General features: G+C 37.3%; 1 protein-coding gene across 1 annotated transcript in view; it reads left to right on the top strand.

Moving 5' to 3' along the window:
- The first annotated feature begins 1,477 nt into the window (after window positions 1-1,477).
- The window catches only part of LOC107597075 (PERQ amino acid-rich with GYF domain-containing protein 1-like), a 26,314-nt gene continuing 5,918 nt past the window's right edge, over window positions 1,478-21,873 (top strand). Inside the window, exons 1-12 of the mRNA XM_016287987.1 lie at window positions 1,478-1,562; window positions 4,475-4,604; window positions 12,729-12,824; window positions 14,618-14,729; window positions 14,809-14,917; window positions 15,145-15,338; window positions 15,816-16,042; window positions 16,127-16,247; window positions 16,479-16,658; window positions 16,742-16,887; window positions 17,957-18,116; window positions 18,236-18,450. Coding sequence (XP_016143473.1) covers window positions 1,528-1,562; window positions 4,475-4,604; window positions 12,729-12,824; window positions 14,618-14,729; window positions 14,809-14,917; window positions 15,145-15,338; window positions 15,816-16,042; window positions 16,127-16,247; window positions 16,479-16,658; window positions 16,742-16,887; window positions 17,957-18,116; window positions 18,236-18,450 — 1,725 coding nt within the window. The 5' untranslated portion in view covers window positions 1,478-1,527. The remainder of the gene's footprint in view (window positions 1,563-4,474; window positions 4,605-12,728; window positions 12,825-14,617; window positions 14,730-14,808; window positions 14,918-15,144; window positions 15,339-15,815; window positions 16,043-16,126; window positions 16,248-16,478; window positions 16,659-16,741; window positions 16,888-17,956; window positions 18,117-18,235; window positions 18,451-21,873) is intronic.

Genomic DNA, 21,873 nt, shown 5'->3' with positions numbered 1-21,873 from the left:
ACACTAGGAACAATACTTTTACAGCTTTCATTAATATTACAAAAGGACTCTTACTGTAAAGTATTACCATTTAATTTCAACTGTCATGCTTAAAGATGGCCATCTTTAAATATATACACAAGGCCATAGCATTAAAATTACATATGTTATTGATATTGTATGTGTACTCTCACACTTTATTTGCTTCTATTTTAGAACACTGCATGATTATCTAATCAAAAAAAAAAAAAAATTATTTAATCACAAAACCGACATAAGTTTGCTTCAAGAATGAACAATGTGGCATAAATGAGTTTGAAGTTCGGTGTTAGAAAAAAAACAGAGCAAAGAGAAAGTGCGATCTGTATTACAGCTCTCTATATGAGGCATAAAGACTGTATTAGAGCCACAGAACGAGCACAATACATAATTTATAGCCTAGGGTGAAGTCATTACGTACATTAACAATGATTTGGGACAAATATAATGTAATTTAATGGGAAAAATATGTGCATGGCGCTCTGTTCCGCGGCAGGATTTTCTGTCGGCTGCATTTAAATGCACGTTTGAAGTTTCCTGCTCTGTGCAGCGCGCAATGTCACGTGTCAAAACAAACAACACGTGCTGTTAGTGATTTCCGCCTCTAGAGGCCGCTCTCGTACTGTATAATGGCAGTGGACCCTTCTCAGCCACTCCAGCAACGGACGCAACCCGGAAAACTATCGGCATTGATTTTTGCCGATAACCAATAGTTCCGCCAATCAACTATCGGTGCCGATTAATCGGCAAACCCGATGAATCGGTCGACCTCTAGTTTATACCATAGTATATAAACATAATATACCGTCATTATTTGGTAGTCTGAGATGGGATGGGGGGAGGGGGCGCCAAATAAAAAAAAAATTTATTTAAAGGGGAGCACGATCAAAAAAGTTTGAAATTAACAGACAGTGTTTAAAAAGTGCAGTCCACATGTTTACATGTTTATTACAGTGTCTTTGAATGACCTAAAGTAGTGTGGTAAAGCAACAGATTTGTTTTTATAGTTTTGCAATCTACTTTAATTTGTGTGATTTGTTACTGACTTTCATATTAATGTTTACACCAAGCGTATTTGTCAGTGCTTTATGTTGTGATAATTATTACATGCTTACAAGGTTGGAAGTTCAACAAATCAGTCAATATACTGTGATTGTAGTTGTTAAATAAAAATGTCATATCAATTCATGCATCACCTAATTTCATCGTAACATATAGGCCTGGCCTACAGAAAATAACATTTGTTTAATCTATCTAATATTGTATCATACTATACAATGATTTATAGCTTGTCTTTGTTGAATAATACAGCTTTAAAAAATAATTGCATATTAAATCGTAATCGATTATTTTCCAAATTTGTTCAGCCCTAATTACACTGCAATGTAATAAAATAATCTGTGTGTGCTAATGAACAGAAGTATGCTTGCAGCATGTTTCAGTGTGTTGCATACTCTCATTCAGGTATTTCTGTTTGTAGACTTTCACCTCTGAGAAGGAAGGAAGAATATGACTGCTGAAACACTTAACTTTGGCCCAGAATGGTAAAATCCTTTCCTTTCTATTTCTGTGTCTCCTTCTCTTGTTGTCAGATCTCACTTAATTTTCTTTCTCCTCTTTTCCTCGTAAATGTTTTTTTATCACTGTCCTTTTTTTTCACTGTCCAGAGAAAATGGAATTTTCTCTTCCATTCTTTGTCATTGTCGGAGAAATTAAATGCAAGAAGTACTATCTCACTACCTTTTCCTGTAGTAAGCTACTTTAGGCAAAGGGATAAGTGTTGTTATTTTTTGCCATGTTGTTTTGCATGTGTAGCTCTGAGGCGATAGTCGAGCACTCTCATAGAATGTCTTTTTGCTCATTCACTAGCACTCAAAAGATTGGGGTCGGTAAGATGTTTTTTGTTTTTTTTTGTAATAAATGAATACTTTTATTCAGCAAGGTAGCATTAAATTGATCAAAAGTGACAGTTAAGACATTTGTAATGTTCTCTTTTTTTGCCTTTTCAAAGAATCCTGAAATCACAGTTTCCTCAAATATTTAGCAGCACAGATGTTTTTAGCACTGATAATAATAATAATATTGCATGTTTTCCTTAGCACCAAATCAGCGTATTAAAATGATTTCTGAAGGATCATGTGACACTGAAGACTGGAGTAATGGCTGCTGAAAATTATGGGAATAAATTGCATTTTAAAATGTATCAAAACAGAAAACGGTTACTTTAAATTGCAGTAACATTTCGCAATGTTACAGTTTTACTGTGTTTTTGATCAAATAAATGCAGGTTTGGTAAGCATAAGAGACGTCTTTCAAAAACATACAAAAAAATAAAATAAAATCTTACTGAACCCAATCTTTATGTTGGTAGTATGTGTTGTATTGGAAATCCTGAACTAGGGTTTTTAAAAAAATTTTTTTTATTAATTTATTTATTATAAAGTATGCGTTTGGCCAATCAATGTCTACTTACGTCACGATTAGTACCAGTTGTGCTGGTTAGACCCTGCTCCGGAGTAGGAGCTAATTTGGTTCTCAAAAAAGGCAGTCCGGTACTAAAATCGCACCCAGTTCCGGCGGTGCGAACACGCCGAAAAGTGGGTAGTTCCACAATTAGTTCTGGTACTATGAAAAGGTTCCTGCGGTGCGAAAGGCCCTATTATCTTTTGTCACACAGCCCAAAGCTCTGTTTTTGAAAATGTATTCCCTTCCTAAATCACTTCAATGTAGTGAGCTTCAAAATGGTATCGTACCATTCAGTTTATTAAATTTAAAGGATTTTTCCTCAGCACTGCTCTCTACTTTTACCGTGTTTCTGTAAGGTTCTCTCTCTCATCCTTCCCTTCTTCCCAACCCCCTTCTCTCCCTGTATCTCCTCTTGGCACACACAAAATGATAATGCAGAAATTAAACCGTTAGGCGTGGTCCTCTGCTGAACTAAGGCTCTTCTGTGCATAGTTGGTCCTCGGCCAACAAAAGTGAATTCCTGAGTTTGACATGTACAATGCAGGGGGTGGTATGCTTCCTCAAAGCCTTCTTCATCAGCTTATCTCAGCGGGGTATTATTTATGTAAAGTTTACAAAGCCACCCACAGCTCTGAACAAAGTGCCTCAGCCGGTTCCGTTTCACATGTTTCCAGCGCTGAAAAGTGGTTTCGGTCAGGAAAAACAACTTTGCACTGGCCCCTAAAAGCTGCTGGGCTCGAACCAGGAACTACTAACATCAGATGCCGGGGGCGAGACAATGTCAGCACCAAGTAAAGTTGTCAAAACAAATAACTCTGGTGTTCTCTCTCTCATCCTTCCCTTCTTCCCAACCCCCTTCTCTCCCTGTATCTCCTCTTGGCACACACAAAATGATAATGCAGAAATTAAACCGTTAGGCGTGGTCCTCTGCTGAACTAAGGCTCTTCTGTGCATAGTTGGTCCTCGGCCAACAAAAGTGAATTCCTGAGTTTGACATGTACAATGCAGGGGGTGGTATGCTTCCTCAAAGCCTTCTTCATCAGCTTATCTCAGCGGGGTATTATTTATGTAAAGTTTACAAAGCCACCCACAGCTCTGAACAAAGTGCCTCAGCCGGTTCCGTTTCACATGTTTCCAGCGCTGAAAAGTGGTTTCGGTCAGGAAAAACAACTTTGCACTGGCCCCTAAAAGCTGCTGGGCTCGAACAAGGAACTACTAACATCAGATGCCGGGGGCGAGACAATGTCAGCACCAAGTAAAGTTGTCAAAACAAATAACTCTGGGGATTCTGACACCCAACAAAACCAGATCACTCCCAGTATAATCAGCAGAGTTATTTACACTATAAGCACAGTTGCTATATACAGTATCTGACACAGCAACTCCAGCCCCTTGATTTTCCTGTTTGTCTAAAATTAAATATTATACAAGTATAAACACTACTGTTCAAAAGTTTGGGGTCAGTAAGATTCGGTTTTGTTTTGAATTAACTTTTTTTTTTTTTTAATAATAAAGAAAGTATTTTCAAAGGTATTCCTGTGATGGCATTACTCCAGTCTTCAGTGTCACATGATCCTTCAGAAATCATTCTAATATGCTGATGTGCAGCTTGAAAACATTTTTGTAATATTATCAATGTATTAACAGTTGTACTGCTAAATATTTTTGTGGAAAATAACTTTTTTCAGGATTCTTTGATGAATAGAATTTTGAACCGTAGTGTATATGTAAATTGATTAATATGGATTTATTGGGCATAACTTCTAGCTTTTTTAGTTCTTAAGAGTGTTTCCCCTACCCGAGCATCAGCCCACGCTTCAGCACCATTTCTTTGGAAAAGGGGAGTGAGAGATTCTAAATAAAGGAGGATGTAGAGTCGACATTGACAGGGCTGCCCTTGAATGGTAGCCAGAATTAGAGCATTTCTCAATGAAGCTTTCACATTGTTGCTGCTCTATCTCTTTTGATCTGATTTTTATGTCTCTCTCAGGCTCCGTGCACTTTCCAGTGGAGGCAGTGTGTCTTCCCCTCCTGCCTCTCCTGCTATGCCAAAGTACAAGTTGGCCGAGTACCGTTATGGCCGAGAGGAGATGCTAGCACTTTATGTCAAAGACAACAAGGTGGGAAAATGCCTAAAAACAATTCTGGGCTGTGTTGGTCTATTTTTGGTGATATCTAAGCATTCAGTTTGCAATGATTGTACCTACACCTTTACCGCTTGACAATGACATTGGAGGGATTGATTAGACAAAAAAAAAAGTGCAGCTTTTTTTAGTCCAAGTGATCTGCCGGTAATTGTGCATTTTCAGATTATTTGCATCAGTTGTTCATGTCTGCTTGGTTGATTTCAATCTACTGACAGCTGTGTTAGTTAATAATAAGCTGTGTTAGTTAATAAGTTTTCATTAGAGGAATTTTGTCTTCATCTCAATTGCTGGTGGTAAATTATGTTATACATTGGCTGTTGGTTGCTCTGAACTTTAGTATCTACATCAGCCATTGGAAAAACCCATATTGGTCAGTCTTTTTTTTTTTTAAAGTCTATGTAATAATCCTAATGTTGCTCAAAACATGTTTTTGTTCTGTGGAACTCCATACTGATTTATCATTTGTCTTTGTGCATACAATGTACTGTAAGTGGTAACGATACATACACGTATAGAATTAAAGATGTTTCTGCCATTAATGACTTAAATTTAAGGTCAGTTTTTGACACAAAGCTTTAAATGTAACTCTCACAAATTTTATGGGCTACTTCTCTGTTCACGTCCATTAAGTGGAAAAGAGCAGCCTGGACATTTTGCAAAATAACTCTTTTTGATTATTTCCAAAGTACAAACATGAGTATTTTGAGTGACATTAGGCGAGTTGATGATCACAGAATTTTCATTTTTGGTTGAACAATTTTTTTTATTTTTGTAAATTTAAATGTTTAATTTTAATTATTAGATATTTAAACAGTTAATCTTTCTGTGATGCTTGTAGAATACAAACATTGTGTTTGTAAATGTCACTCTTATAAGTGTTTCGTGTGCTCAGCGAGTGCTGAGGGACCTTTAGCAGGTCCCTTAATGGACGTCTTTTGTGGCATTCATATGGCATGAGGTTTAACATGCAATGTTTGTCTAGTACATGTTTCCACTGGTCGACTTTAAAATGCAAAAAATGTCTTACCAGTACTGACACAAGTCATAAAAGTTTCCACGAGCAACGGCGGCGGCAGAGCTCTTTTACAACAAAAATAGACTATAGAAACTGTGCCTTAAGATAATGATTTACCATGTTTTTTTATTGCAGAAGAAATATTCAGTGTGCACTAATCAAACATGGATATTTGTATGGAAGAAAAATAATGCCATATGTCTTTGAAACAAAATAGCACTAACTGAAAAAATAATGCATTGCATTAACTAGGGCTGAACGATTAATTGTATTTGCGATAATATCGCGATATGAAATAACGCGATTTTTCAATCGCAGAGGCTGCGATTACACGGTCACGTGACACGCGAGAGTAAAGAGGGGTGTTCGACTTGAAGATCGATCGGTGTATGACATCAAATTATGGCGAGCGAGAGAAAGCATAAGGAGACGTCCGCGCTCTCTTATAGCTCTTGCAGTACTTTGATGACACACCCATTGGTCTAAGCAGCGCTGCTTCAAGTCGAGCGTGGGCCATCAGCAGAAAAAGAAAATAAATAAAACCGTAAACAGCCAAAGGACGTAACTTAGAATGGGAGATGGATCGGTTTGTGAAAGGGAAGAGAAAAGCCATAGATGAAGTCGCACAGACCCAGGCAGGTGCTGGTCATTCAAAAGCTAAATGCATAAAATATGACGAGGCATATCTTGCTCTCGGCTTCACTCACCGTGTCTGCACAGTTGTCGCGTTGCGCCGCAACAGCTCTACACTGGACGAGACAAAGCGACCGATGCAAATCATTTTAACTTTGTGTCAATACGTCATAAATAGAACGAGGCATCAGTTTAATGTCGGGCCGCATCCAGTGTACACTGTGTCACTGATTATAATGGTTACTGTATTTTGCCACTCGCGTCCGGTATAGACACAGTGTTTAATGTCGTTGGTGAGGAGGAAAGCCTGTGTGTGTCCTATGCCTTAGTGGACCGCAAGAAACCCACAAAAAATAAATAAATACAACCCTCTACACTGCGAGTAAATCACTCGCATATGCGACTAAATCTTCACTCTGGGCGACTAAATGATGTCTAATATCAGCCAATGGCTACTAAATTCTCAGATTTTACTCGCCAGTGTGCGAGTTGGAGGCTGAGTATATGATTAGCACAGATATATTTTCACTCACAGAACACTCTGACTGCTCGCTTCAGAGTTTCACTCTCCGTCAAGCGATCTGTGATGTTTTTCAGTTCATTTGAATGGAATGCGCACCTGTGTTTGTGTATTTGGCGTAACGTAAGCTCTAGTGTGAAGGCTCGCCGTCGCTTTCTCTCACAAAGAGCAAAGAGCGAGAGCGAGCACTCTCCGTCAAGCGATCTGTGATGTTTTTCAGTTCATTTGAATGGAATGCGCACCTGTGTTTGTGTATTTGGCGTAACGTAAGCTCTAGTGTGAAGGCTCGCCGTCGCTTTCTCTCACAAAGAGCAAAGAGCGAGAGCGAGCAGGTCTTACATAACATGCAGAATTGATGCGCTACATGTAAACGATATTCTTTGTTGTATTTTCCTGTAAAAATAACAGTTCCTTTGGAATTCTTCAGCTTTTAAGAACTGCCGGGTTTTCCTGTAGTAGGTGGAACTAATGCGCAAACGACGATCTCATTGGCTGGTGCTCACCTATTATCGTCCCTGTTTAGATTTCAGCGAATTAGTTCGAGCGAACGCACACAACCTGATTAATATTCATGAATCTTTGATGAAACAGATTTTTTTTAATAGGTTTAAAGGGGGGCGTGACCAAAAAAGTTTGAGAACCACTGGTCTAAAGTTAACAGACAGTGTTTAAAAAGTGCAGTGCACATGTTTACATATGTTTGTTACAGTGACTTTGAGTGACCTAAAGTAGTGTGGTAAAGCAACAGATTTGTTTTCTATATTTCTGCAATCTACTTTAGTTTGTGTGATTTGTTACTGACGTTCATATTAATGTTTACACCAGGCTTATTTAAACATAATTATTGGCTGATTACAAGGTTGGAAGTTCAACAAATCAGTCAATATACTACTGTGATTGTAGTTGTTAAATAAAAATGACATTCATATCAATTCATGCATCACCTAATTTCATCGTAACATATAGGCCTGACCTACAGAAAAGAACATTTATATTTAATCTATCTAATAGTTTGTTGGTCATACTATACAATGATTTATAGCTTGTCTTTGTTGAATAATACAGAACATAAAAAAATAATTGCATATTAAATCGCAATCGCAATATTGGTAAAAAAAATCGCAATTAGATTATTTTCCAAAATCGTTCAGCCCTAGCATTAACAGTGCTTGCATTTTAATGCCTCCTGAAATTTAAAGGTCCTGAAATTGAACATAGTTGTTTATTTAAGCTGTGAATATTTCAATTCAAAATATTTCACACACATTTTCATAATTAAAAATTCAATCATTCACATTCACATTCTAGAATTCACTTCCAAAATATTCAATCTGTTTAAAAATACGATGTATAAAATTCGACAGGCAAATTTCAGTCCATTTTATTTCACTTTCCAAATTCGCTTCCACAATTTCAGTGGTTAAGGGAGTTAGGGAAGTTTATTGTATTTTTGTTTCTTTTGTTAGGACATTTAGTTATGTTTTATTTGCAAGTTATTTAGTTTGTTATTTTGACCTAGGGACACCCTGAAGCTATGGCTTCTTTATTTAATTATTTTATTCCATTTCAATAAATTACTTGTGGATCTTACTTTTATGTCTGTGGTGATCTGTCGGCTGCGGTTGGTTTCCCGTTAATACTGCGGTTCCCCCTCATACGTCACACTCCAGGATTCCCCAACGACGTGCAACATGCCTCAATGAACTAATACAGTGATATAAGACCTCAGATCTCAGAATACACTTTATTTATGATTATGCGAACTATATACAGGCAAGCAAATGAGGTCAGAAGAACTCAACGCGCTGCATTTTCTTTATAATTGCTTTCCCTTACCACTGATCTACAGAGTCAATAGTCCTACAAAGATATCAATACCACGATTAGTTTTAACAATATGCAACCACTTTATATTGACATAACAATAGTTCAAAACTGCCTATGGTGTATTGTTGCTGCAAATTTAATCCGGAGAAAGCATTGACGCGCTATTGCACCCATAGGACCGTCTGACAATTTTACCAACTGGGTTAAAACTAGGGTTGGGTACCGAAACCCGGTACCAATATGGCACTTAAAACTACATAGCTTTTACTTTTATCTGACAAGCAGTTGTTTTTATCCTTATAAGCCGAATGAGGCAGAAAATATGTTCCATAGGCTACTTAAAAAAAAGAATACATCGATTAGCAATTTATTATAAATATACTTAATTATTATGAAAATACTAGAGATGGCTTGAATAACAGATAAAAACTATATCATCGCAGTCGAGTGTTTATTGTCTTTGTTTTATCATTCAAAACATTTATATGTTCTGTTTACTCAGTTACAGCTATAATAGCCATGCCTTTGTCCATATGAGGTATTTCCTGGAGGGTCATGATTTCTGCTACTTCTCTGACTGGATATGTGGATTTTCTTTGCGAGGGTGCCCTCTGGCGTCCAGTATGAATGAAACGGACATCATGTGTGTTATAGTGCTAATGGCCAATCCATCATGTTTTGGGGAATTTTTATTTATTTATTTATTTAAATAAGTATGGGTTCAGGCACCGTTTAGGCACTGGAACCGTTTTAAAAGTATCGATTTGGCACCGGTATCGAAAAAAACCGATACCAAACCCTAGTTAAAACGTCCAATGTCATTTAATACAAATGACTTTTAACATTTAAAATAACATACTGTCAAATTGTAAAGCTCGTATAGCTCATAGTGATTTACTGCAAGTGAGATTTTGCCAATACCTCCCTTCATATATGTACAGTACACATTTATTCATGTTCTAACGGTTGTAGTACATTGCTAGATACAAGACTAACTAACTACAGGTTAGATTTTACCAATATCTCCCTCACAGTATGTACAGTAAACAAATATCTTTTAAAAAAACTACAGTAATTCACCAGAAGGTTTTTTTTCATGTTCCACAGGTTGTAGTACGTTGCTAGTTACAAGACTGACTGACTTCATGTGAAATTTTGCCAATTATCTCCCTTACTGTATGTACCATTCACAATTATTTAAAAAAAAAATCTGTAAGACCCCAAAAGGGATGTTTCATGTTCCAAAGGTTGTAGTATAAAATATTGATGTACTTTAAGTACAGTAAGGGAGGTATTAGCAAAATTTCACCTATAGTACGTCAGTCGAGTCACTAGGAATGTACTACATCCTTTGGAACATAAAAAAAAAACTTTATATGAATTACAGTAATTTCTTAAGAATAGTTATATACTGTAGGAAGATATTGACAAAATTTCAACTGTAGTAAGTGAGTCTGGTCACTAGTAACATACTAGTAACACAATATTTGGTACACGAAAAACCCAAATTTTGGTGAATTACTGTTGTTGTTTTTTTTTTCTTAAAAAATATTTGTGTAGGGTACATACTTAGGGAAAGGTCGCGTTATTGGCAATATATATTTAATCAGTTTGAGTAAATTATTCATTTACTGTAAACATTAATTTGAATGAATTATTGGACTTTTGTTTGTACAGTGAGGTAAATTTGCAGACGGTCCCTAAAGCAGCCTTGCCAAATATGCAGCGAATATCAAACCTAAAACTACTGCGCTTGGTTTTCTATGGGAGATAAAATGGTTTGGTGATACTTTGTGGATTGTGGGCTCATATTCTGGGCTCATCTGCTTAAATGTACATTATATACAGTAATATATATTATTAATTATGCTCCAAATGTAATGATTTATTATCACAGTCTTGAGGCATTAAACCACGTTAAGTGTTTTCTTTATGGGAAATGTTTAACGTGCAGTTTTGCGCATTCTGTAACTTCTGTTCATATCCTTATCTGCCTGTTTATAGTTTGCATCATCAGTAAGATCTGAGTTTGGTCTTTTAATAGCTGTCATTGGGTTAGTGCACTGAGCCGCGTAATGCATTTTCTTTAAAAGATTTCTGAGGGAAACAACGTGAAACCTTGTGCGTTCGTTCTTATTCTACATCTGCTTAACTGTCGATATAGTTTGCATCATCAATAAAGCGTATTCTGAGATCATTCGTCGATCGGTCGTTGGGGAATCCTGGAGTGTGACGTATTAGGGGGAACCAAAGTATTACAGCACAGCGTCACACAAGCCATGATGCAAGTAAAGAAAACTAAGCAACCGAAAGCAATATATGTCTTCCTCAGATGTAATGTTAGTTCTGTACTTCAGCGTTGGGTAAAATAGCATTATTATCTCCTTTGTAGTAGAGAAAGCTGCTTGCATGTAGGCCACGGGAAAAAGCGAAGATGTTGAATTAAACATACACACACTCAGCTTTTCCACATGTTTATATTGGCCCCGATAATCAAAACTTCTACTTAGCGCTTGCTCCATTTCTGCAGATCAGTTATTGTGAATGAATGACTTGATCCACCTTTTGCTTTGGTCTTCATCAACAGCCGCTTGCGCCACCTGCTGGTGAGCGACTAACAGCAGCTGGAGATCATGCATCGGTGCTCTACTGCTATTCCTGCAGCTCCCGGATGTGCAATGCCGAATTTTAACCACTGAATTTGTGGAAGCGAATTTGGAAAGTGAAATAAAATTGTCCGAAATTTGCCTGTCGAATATTATATCTTATTTTTAAACAGATGTTTTGGAAGTGAATTCTGGAAGGTGAATATGAATTATTGAATTTCTAATTATGAAAAAGTGTGTGAAATATTTTGAATTGAAATATTCACAGCTTAAATAAACAACTGCGTTAAATTTCAGGACCTAAAAATGCAAGCCCTGGAAATACAAGGCATTAAAATGCAAGCACTGTTAATGCAATGCATTATTTTTTCAGTTAGTGCTATTCAACGTGCTTTTTTGTTTCAAATACGAATGGCATTATTTTTCTTTCATATTTGTTTTAATTACACTTTCAATGTGTTGGAAAAGTGTTTTCAAGAAATCCAGGCACTCAAAGTCCCCCATGTAGGGCCACTATTGTGGAAATATTACAAATCTAAAAAGGGAACCTGAGATGATATATATATATATATATAGGCAAGATGATTTGATTTTTACTTCTAAAAGTTGACCAGTTAATATCTGTTGTAAGAAGCCACGTCAGCATTACACAAACTTAACCCTTAAATAGTCAGTTCCTTAGGGCAGAAATTAGGGCAGAAGCTAAATTAAAGGGTAATTTCCATTTAAAAGTCAGCATTACCTCTGAACATTTTATGTTTCTTGAGCAGCAAACCAGCATATTAGAATGATTTCTGATGGATCATGTCACACTGAAGACTGGATTAATGGCTGCTGAAAATTCCGCTTAGCCATCATAGGATAGAAAAAATAACATTTTAAAATAAATTCAAATAGAAAACGTTACTTATTGTAATATTTCACAACATTACTGATTCTGCTGTATTTTTGATCAGATGCAACCTGAGTGGGCAGACCTGAGTGAAAGACTTCAGAAACATTAAAATAATTCCCAAAACCTTTGAGCCTATAACAGGGGTAGGCAAGTTCGGTCCTAGAGAGCCGCAGACCTGCAGAGTTCAGCTCCAACCCTAATCAAACACACCTGAACAAGCTAATCAATGTCTTCAGGATTACTAAGGCTATAGGCAGGTGAGTTTTGTTTTCAGGGTTGGAGCGGAACTCTGCAGGACTGCGGCTCTCTATGACCGAACTTGGCTACCTCTGGCCTATAAGAAGGGACATTGGTGAAGGGATTGAGTTGCTCAATTTTTGTAGCATCCCCTATGGTGGAGTGCCCTTATAAGGTGCAAAAATGCTTTTTTGAAATTTACCCAAAATGTGCTGAAGAATGTTGATGGGTTAAAGCTGACTCAGATCAGCACAGTCCAGACTTTGTATATTTAAAATGTTTCTCTGTCCAGATGTAAATTTCTTGCTTTTGAGTCCATCATTTGCTACAGTAGAGTGAGTTACATTGTTGTGTATGTTTTCAGGTCCCTGAAGAAATGCAGGATAAAGAGTTTGCTGCTATTCTGCAGGATGAGCCTCAACAGCCACTGGCACTGTTGCCTTTCACTGAAGAGGAGCAGGTGAGAGGCGCACACTTACACGTCTGGCATTCTGAGCTTGGGGCTGGTTTAGGGCTGTCGCGATTCGTCGATTTAATTCGAATATTCGATTTGTTTTTAAATCCTCGACTTAATTTTGCTTGCGTCGACTAACCGGTGAAATAACGTAAGTGGTGCATTTCACAGATGAGAATGTATAAAACACATTATTAGTCTTTTTTATTTAATTAAGCATAATTGTGAATTCACAAGCGCTACGATTTAATTAAATAATTATATGCGATGCAGATCTAATACAGTATATGCGCTTTAATTATTTACATGCGTGTAGGTTAAGTATGTGCTCACAGTAGTTCCACAGGAACTGTTATCATTTACAAGTGCGGAGCGTCTCAAACTCCATCTCTTCATGTTGTTGTGAGTTTGGGTTTATTATAAGGTTCATCTGGGAACGCAACATGTGCCATTTCCTCAGATTTGTAAGGTTAATCATTTATAAATCTACGCAAACACAGGAGAATACATTGCGGTTTCAAAATAAAAGCTCAAACCCTCACTCGTTACACGTTTTGATGTCCACATATTCATTTAATTACGGTGGCTATAGTATTTCTGTCCTAAAGAAATGGCCAAATATTAAAGATTAAGTGGACATTTGAATGAAGTGGTGCTTGGTCAGTATTAAACAAGTATTAAATCGCACAGCAATGTGTTAAAACAATCGTCAGGCTGTTGGCGCCCTCTGCAGGCCTTTGTTGTAATGCGTAATGCACATTAGCCCTATTGTTTATAATACATTGTATTTTAACAATTTTGTTCAATAAAACCATATGATTTCTTGCTTTTGATACTTTATTTGAACTAGTCGCCTCATTGCTATTATATATGTATTTTAAGTAATTTTAAAGGCTAATTTCACTTACATCTATTTTTATTACTACAAAAAAATTAATTATAATTATAGGGCACTATGGAATCCGTTTTATTTCCAAATTCAGTTTTTTACATTTTCATTTTTCTGTACTCTGTTTTAATGGTTAAATTAAATTTTATTAATCAAAAAGCCTGTCTAATTAATTGAGCTTTACAGTTTTATCTTTACCAAATTCTGTTTTCCATTATTTTCTGGATTCCATTTGAATGGTTCCATTAAATTTTAATAATCAAAAGCATCTCCAATTAATTGATTTTATAAAAAAAACAAAAAAAACAAAATATATATATATAATATATATATTTATTTATTTCAGAAATACTGCACATTTACATTTTTTTCCTAAATAAATTCTGGTAAATAATATTTCTGGTAAAAAAAGTGTTTTTTGATTATAATTTTATTATTAGTAGACTAGAACACGTGAATATGTTGTCATTCTTACACTATAATACTGAACTTTGATTTCAGTGATTTGGACTATGAGATGGACACTTGCTTCTTGCACTTTATGTTGCACTTTACTTTTTTACTTCTGGATTTCATTTGGTTTAATGAAATATAGTTTAATAAAATATTCTTAAGTAAAATTGTTGAGATTTGTTTTTTGTGGCAAATTAATCGTTTGGATTAATCGATAAATTAGTCGATAGATTAATCGAAATAAAAATACTCATTAGTGGCAGCCCTAGGCTGATTAGACATGCATCACACACAAGTAACCTGAGGTGGGGCAAGCTCATTTTTCAGAAACCGTATATGTATATATATATAAAAAAATGCCTTTGGCAGTATAATGATTTTTATCTCCACTGATTTTGCGTTTTTTTTATGTGGTCCTGGTTTCACTCCTCGTGTGTTTTTTTTTTTCTCTTTGCAGAGGAACTCCATGTCTGTCAACAGTGTGGCTGTGCTGAGGCTTATGGGTAAGGGGGGCGGGGCCGTCCCTGCTGGAGTGAACCGAGGCAGAGGCAGTGTGAGAGGCGGTCGAGGCAAGTTGATCTATTTATGTGTACATGCGTGTAAATTATTCATGTATTGGCTGACGTTTATGTCACGCTGTGTGTTTAGGTCGAGGAAGAGGAGAGGGCGGTTTCTACCAAAGAAGCAGTGAGGAAGGAGAGGGCGGTTTTGGTCGTAGCGTTCGAGAGATCCATCGCAGTCAGAGCTGGGATGACAGGTATTCTTAATCGTTTTGTTTTATTTTATTGTAAATTGTTTCTATAGTTTTTTTAATCTTAATTTTATTTTTTGTGGTATTTTTCCTATTGTGGTCTCAGTTTGTTGCTTTAGCTCTTGTCTCAATAAATATAAAATCCTTTTATCAGCATACAATCTAGATTTGGATGGCTGTTGAGGCAAATCAAAAGCCGTCTAAATAAGCCTTTGTCTCTTTTCATTCTGCAGAAGTGAGAGACGTTTTGAGAAACCTCTGCGGAGGGAAGGTGTACGTCTTGGTTTTGAGGAGGGGGGTCCGGGTGGCAGAAAGGAGTTAATGCGCTCTGATAGTGACAACTGGCGCACACTGAGAGAGGAGCAGGAGGAGGAGGACACAGGAGAGGCTGGAGGCAGCTGGAGACTCACGGGCTCACGAAGAGATGGTAACACCGTACACATTTACACTTGGCATATAAAAGGAATAGTTCACCCCCCGCCCCCCCCTTTAAGCTTTTTAGTGGATTACTTGAGGTGTACCATAAGTAAATGGAGCTTTTGTTAAACATACGCTCGAAAGTTCAAGAGTTTGGCGTCAGTAAGAAAAAAAAAATTTCGTCAAGGATGCATTACATTCATAAAGTGACAGAAAATGCATTTATAATGATAGAAAAGATTTTTAATTATATTAAGTGCTGTTCTTTTGAACAACTGTTTTCAACACTGATAATGAGATGTTTTTTGAGCAGCAAATCAGCATATTTGCATGATTTCCAAAGGATCATGTGATGCTGAAGATTGTAGTAATGCCTGCTGAAAATAAAATAAAAAACGTTATATTTACTTATATTTCTGTTTTACTGTATTTTACCACCCTCAAACTTTTGAACAGTAGTGTATAAACTTGTAGTGCTTTTTCCTAGATGGTGGTCCTCGCTCTGCCGGTTGGCGCGAACACTCTGGTCCGGGTGAAGTTCGCCGCAGGAAGTTTGACTTCGACTTCCGGGATGGAGGAAACGAGGGAGGCAGACGGAAAGCAGGCAGCGAAGGAGCAGAGGAGGAGAGAGATGGTCTGCCAGAGTGGTGCACAGATGAGGAAGATGGAGAAATGGGAACTTTTGATTCTTCTGGAGCGTTTATGCCTATTAGGGTGAGACCATGAGATCTATTCTCTATTGATTTATAATCTATGGTTTTCTTTTCTTTACATTTTTCAACTCTTCTATTGTCTTAGAAGGGCCCGAAAGACCCCATTCCAGAAGAGGAGTTTGAGTTCCAGGGGTTGGAGGATGAGGAAGAGGACGGTGATAATCAAGAGAAGAAGAATGGCGCTGGTGCTGAAAAAAGCGAGAAAGGTGGGAACAAAAATGGAAAAAGTAGACGCTTAAAGCACAGTTCTTGCAAAAATGTATATGATTGCTTTGTGTGAGGATAATACAGAATTATTTTGTGCACAAATACAATTTGAGCACTGCTGTGAAGTTTACAAAAATCTCTGAAGTGCGTTTAATTAAAATATGATTTTAAACAAATATATCGAACTTGTTTCAATTGATCTCATTACTCTCTTTTTTCTCTTTCTACAGATGTCATTGACTCTGCTCCAGTGTCTGAAACGGAAGTGAAACCGATTTCTCCTTCCCCTCCTTCTCCTCTCCCTCAGTCTCTTCCTGCTCTGGTCCCTGAGGCTGTGCCCTCTGCTGCCCCCTCTGGCCTGGAGGAGCCTCAGCCTGCCCCCTCCATTCCCAACAAACTACCAAGTGAAGGTAAATTTTTTTTTAATATAAATTAATTTTTCTATAGCTATATAGATGGATGATGCTTCACTTGTGTATTGTCTTTTCTGTAGTGTTATCAGAGGCTATGTTAGATTTGAGCCCCAGTGCCTCCTCCAGTCTGCCTTCATCGCCTCCCTCTTCATCCTCTGCTGCTACTGACTTCCCACCACCGGGGGGTGATATTGAGGATGATGAGGGCATGAAGCACCTGCAACAGGTACCACAGAAAAGGAGTTCTAGAGAGGAACCGATACAATAACATTTGACTGAATTTAAAAGATGAAAGGTTCAGCTGCAGAAATGGGTCATTTAGAACATGTCATAATAATAATATCGTCCGCATATATTGATCGCATTGACTATATTAGTAGACACTCCGTATTCACCAACTTAGTGATGTCATTGTTAACTCTTTCATATGTGCAAAAGAGTCACAACAATGTTATTTATATGTACAATGTACAATAGTAAAAACCATCTGCTTAATTCTTAGTCAGAAAGAGGGTGGGGAAATTGTCTATTTATATTTTTGATGATAATTTATTTTTAATTATTTTTTGTTACTAAATAGACTAAATTATGACTAAATTAACTAACATTATTTATAATTATTTATGAATTTATTTATAATATTCTTTTGATCTAGAAATGTGGATTAACATTAAAATAGAGTAAATTATGCTGTTGTAAGTAATCTTAAAGATTCCTAAATGCATCTACTTCCGGAAGGCCAAATAAAGTGCTTTTGCTTTCGCCTAGCAACACACAGTGTCTCTCTGACATGCTGCTTCAACACTAACTGCATTTACTGAAACCACGCCTTCTTTCTTTGCGTGCACATTTGGGCGGCATTATGCAAATATTTCCACATAGTGAGGTAGATATGTGGGGGCGTGTTAGAACGAGCCGTTTTAGGGGGGCGTGGCAGAGTCTTAACTTTGATAAAGAATATCTCTTTGGTTTTGAGACTTTAGTCTTTGCAACTTCAGGAATCTTATCTATGCACAATCAGCTTGTAACACTCCAAAGAGAAAGGAAAACTTGAAATCGCATCATATGACCCCTTTAAAACTAAATTGAGTTCTAATCTTTTTTTTATTGTAATAGCTCATTTATAATACATTGTTATTGTTCTAGAAACTTGGATTAACGAGTATACTTTCTATGAAAAATAAATGCTACTAAAAGTGTATAATATGTCTCCTCTTTAAATAAATTTGATTGCTTATAGCACACTTTCATTCTTTTAGTGGAAAAGAGTTTTTGATGGTGATTTATGTGTGTAGGAGGCAGAGAAGATGGTGGCAGCGCTCCAGGACACATCTCTAGAGGAAGAGTGTTTCACCCAGACTCTTCAGGAGAGCAGAAACACAGCCTCTGCTCTTCCTCTCTCCCATGACTCTGCCATGAAATGGTTTTACAAAGACCCGCAAGGAGAGATTCAGGGTACGCACGCATTCTCTCATAGGAGGTCAACTCATGCATATGGAGCCAGTGCTTTGAGTATAGTCTGTAAATACCATCTCTTTTTTGCCTGTTTTTTTTGTCTGTTCCATCTCTCTCAGGTCCTTTCAGTACAGTGGAGATGTGTGAATGGTTTCAGGCGGGGTATTTCGCCATGAACCTGCTTGTTAAACGTGGTTGTGATGAGGGATTTCAGCCGCTGGGAGAAGTCATTAAGATGTGGGGGCGTGTGCCTTTCGCCCCTGGCCCCTCCCCTCCGCCCCTCCTGGTGAGGAAGCAAGCTGACCATCGCCCTCACCCACCCCGGGGGGCAATCGTGAGTCTCTGGGTGGAAGGGTGAATGTTTGGGCATTATTTTCCATAGGGTTATTTGCATTCTGGGGAGTTTTTCTCATCCATTAGTTTTCATATTAATTCAAAAGGGAATAAGCGTGTTTGTAAAGTTGTCTCCGTGTATCTCTGCGTGTGTTTGTATAAATTTGCATATGTGTTCACGTGGAATGTGTGCAGTGTGTCTTAAAGAACTATTCAAATCTCTCTTTTCAAAATGGAAAACTATAAACATTTTGTAATTAGCAAAACAAAAAAGTCTTTAATGTTTCTATAGGTCCTAAATTTCTTTACTGAAATGCTTTTATTATACTTTTACTAAAATAAATGCTCTTATTTAATGTTTGACATCAAAGAAATTAGGATAGCCATGAAGATTAGTATTTTCACGGTTTCTCTGTTAAAATAAAAAAATTTTTACTATTATAACTTTTTTTAAATTTATTTTACAGTACAATAATATTGCTACTTTGGAGCATTAACAAATGTAAAAGCTTACATTTACATTGTCATTTTGCAGATGCTTTTATCCAAAGTGACTTACAGTTGGGGACTTACAGCTAACAAATCATTCTGCATTGTTGTATACAATGTGAAATTTTGCCGTGTAAATTTTTGCTATAGACTGTAAGTAAATAAATACCATTAAGCTAAAAAAATATTAGTTTAAGCCATCTTAGAGAACATTATCAAAAAAACTGGTTCTTTTTGATGTGGTGTTAAAATACCAGTATTTAATCACTAAATATTAAAAATATAAGAAAGATTTTGTTAATTTGTTTAATTATATTGGTGTTTTTACAGTTTGCATAAACGTCTTGATGACTTAAATATAATTTCCTTAAACATGTGGATATCTTGTGTTTGTAAATGTGCTTATGCGTAGGGCTGGGTATCGAGATACTTTTTAGGTACTGACCAAATTGCCTCGATAAAAAAAAACGTCTCGTCGTTCGGTACCAAATTTCGATACCTAAGGGGTTAATCTCATCAACGTCAGTGAGCCAATAAGCCTGCAGCACTAGGTGTGCTCGATTAGAAGCGGCGCAGCGCGGATCGATCAGTGTTTGACATTCGCGAGAGCGATGCGAAAACGTATGGAGCAGTCTGCTCGTGGTACTGTAATACAGGGGTTTTCAACCTTTTAGGACATGCGCCCCCCCAAATTGGTCTAATTTCACTCGCGCCCCTAACATCATCCAACAACCCCCTCCCCCCCGTATTACTGTAGTCACACAGAATTACTTTATTAACTTTAACATAAAAGCAAATATCCATTACAGCAGCGAACAAATTTTGATGTTTTCTTTACTGTTTACATTCACTTAAAACAACCGACTGTGCTTACAAGGATACTTGTCAAGACAGCCATTGGTATTCACCTGCTGTCTGAGAAGGCTATCTGTTTGTGCACTTCAGGTGTGTGCGCGGTGCGCATAGAAACGCTCTATCACAGTGCGTGAGTACCGCATTGAGATGTCTTGGGCTTAAATGGCTTAAAATTACTTTAATGTTTAAACTGACAAGACTTAAAACACGTGAGAATGAAAAACTTTCTCGAGGAAGCAGCACTGGCCTGATCGTTAAGATAGTTTTGGGGGGCTAAGGTGACAGATGGGGGGCTGAAACCCACCTAAAAAGGGTTTAGAACCGCCCCTGGTATAGCGTGCGTAATTATACTGAAACATAAATATATAACCAGTTTACCTGATTCAATGTGATGGCTGAGCCTGTTTCTGAGATAACAACATGCCAATCCGTGGTTGGATTTCCGACATGGCTAATCGTAAATAATCTTACACTGTCAATAAGTGTGACCAGGGTTGCCAGGTTTTCACAACAAAACCCACCTAATTGCTACTCAAAACTACAAAACGCGGCAAGTGTTAAAGTTGCCCAATTCTGCGGGAAAACCGCAGACTAGGCAACACTGAGCGTGACTGATACTCGAGCCAACTCTGCTCTAACTGTCGACCATGCTGTCGACTAGCAGTGGGAGTCAGATTGCCCCCTAGTGGATGGCTAAAGATTTGTTAACTCGTATTCATAAATTCTCAAGGGAATGTCTCTGAATGAACTGATGCTCGCGCCCCCCTTGACAGGTGCTGGCGCCCCCCTTGGTCCGCGTCATGCGCCACACTCAGAGATGTGGCTCACACGTGAGGATTTAGTGTGAATGCGTCCCAGCCCCCGTAGCTGTAAGGCTACATTTACACTGGTGCGTTTTTGTTTTAAAATGAAAACGATCCTCGTCATACTGGCGTTTCCACTGCGTTTCAAGCCGGCTTTCCACTATCTCCGACACAAGACAGACCGAAAGGCATTCATTTCCAATGGAGAGTAGCGCGGGAGCTGTGTAGAGTTCCAATCATATGCAGATGTCCGTTCATTCTACAAGACCGAAAGCATGTGTTACGTGACCATTCATGCACACTGTAGCATCATGCTACTTAAGACCAGGGTTTCAATTGGGCCGGGCCATCTGGGGCTGAGGCCCGGCACATAGACTCCAGGGCTTGACATTAACGCTTCATTAACGCCAGACAAGTAACATGATTAAAACATCAGTAACCAAAAATAACTGTAAACACCAAAACGCAAGTATTATTCAGATTTTATTACATTTAGAGTAAGTAGCGAATAGTGGATATTTAATGTATATAATGCATCTATTCTGCTGAGGCGCGGCTCGCGCAGCCTCTCCACGAGAAATCAAAATGCGCAACACTAAGAAACTCAGCATCCTGAGGGCAAAATTCAAAATGGAAAGTTTTTATATTTAAAATACAGTTAGTTAGGCAACATCACACAACGTTTTTACCATTACGACGGTTTAATAGTTCTATAAACAGTTAACAATAATATTAGGTCACTTACATTTTAGGCGGAAACAGCGCACCTCACAGCAACCAGCCGATTTCATTGCTGATTGATTCCGTGTTTTGAACGAATCGGTTGAGTCAAAGTTTCGTTAGCCCATGCATAAATATCTGATGAATCTACCGTTTGAACGAATCGTTTGAATGAACGATTCAATGACTCACTCATTAAATGTTCACTACTGGCACCTACTGGCGTTTTAATTTAGTTGAAATGTATCATTTCCACCATAATTTCTTGTTTGTATATTCAAATATATTTAAAATAATCTCATAATAATTATTTAATGCAGTTGTGTTTTTCAGTGTAAATGATTTAATTTGATAACGTATAGATAATCACATTCAATTATGATTTAATTTATAGATCAAATGTAAGAATTTGAAGTGAAAGTATTAATGAGATTAGTGGGAATAGAATAAATAATTTGCACAAAAAACAAAACACACACACACATATATATATATATATATATATATATATATATATATATATATATATATATATATATAAGCTCGATACCATAGAA

The sequence above is a fragment of the Sinocyclocheilus grahami genome, unplaced genomic scaffold, assembly GCF_001515645.1.
Source record: "Sinocyclocheilus grahami isolate Dianchi unplaced genomic scaffold, SAMN03320097.WGS_v1.1 scaffold227.1, whole genome shotgun sequence".
Taxonomy (NCBI): Eukaryota; Metazoa; Chordata; class Actinopteri; order Cypriniformes; family Cyprinidae; genus Sinocyclocheilus; species Sinocyclocheilus grahami.
The sequence above is the reverse complement of the archived record's forward strand: the minus strand, read 5'-3'. Positions and strand labels throughout refer to the sequence as shown.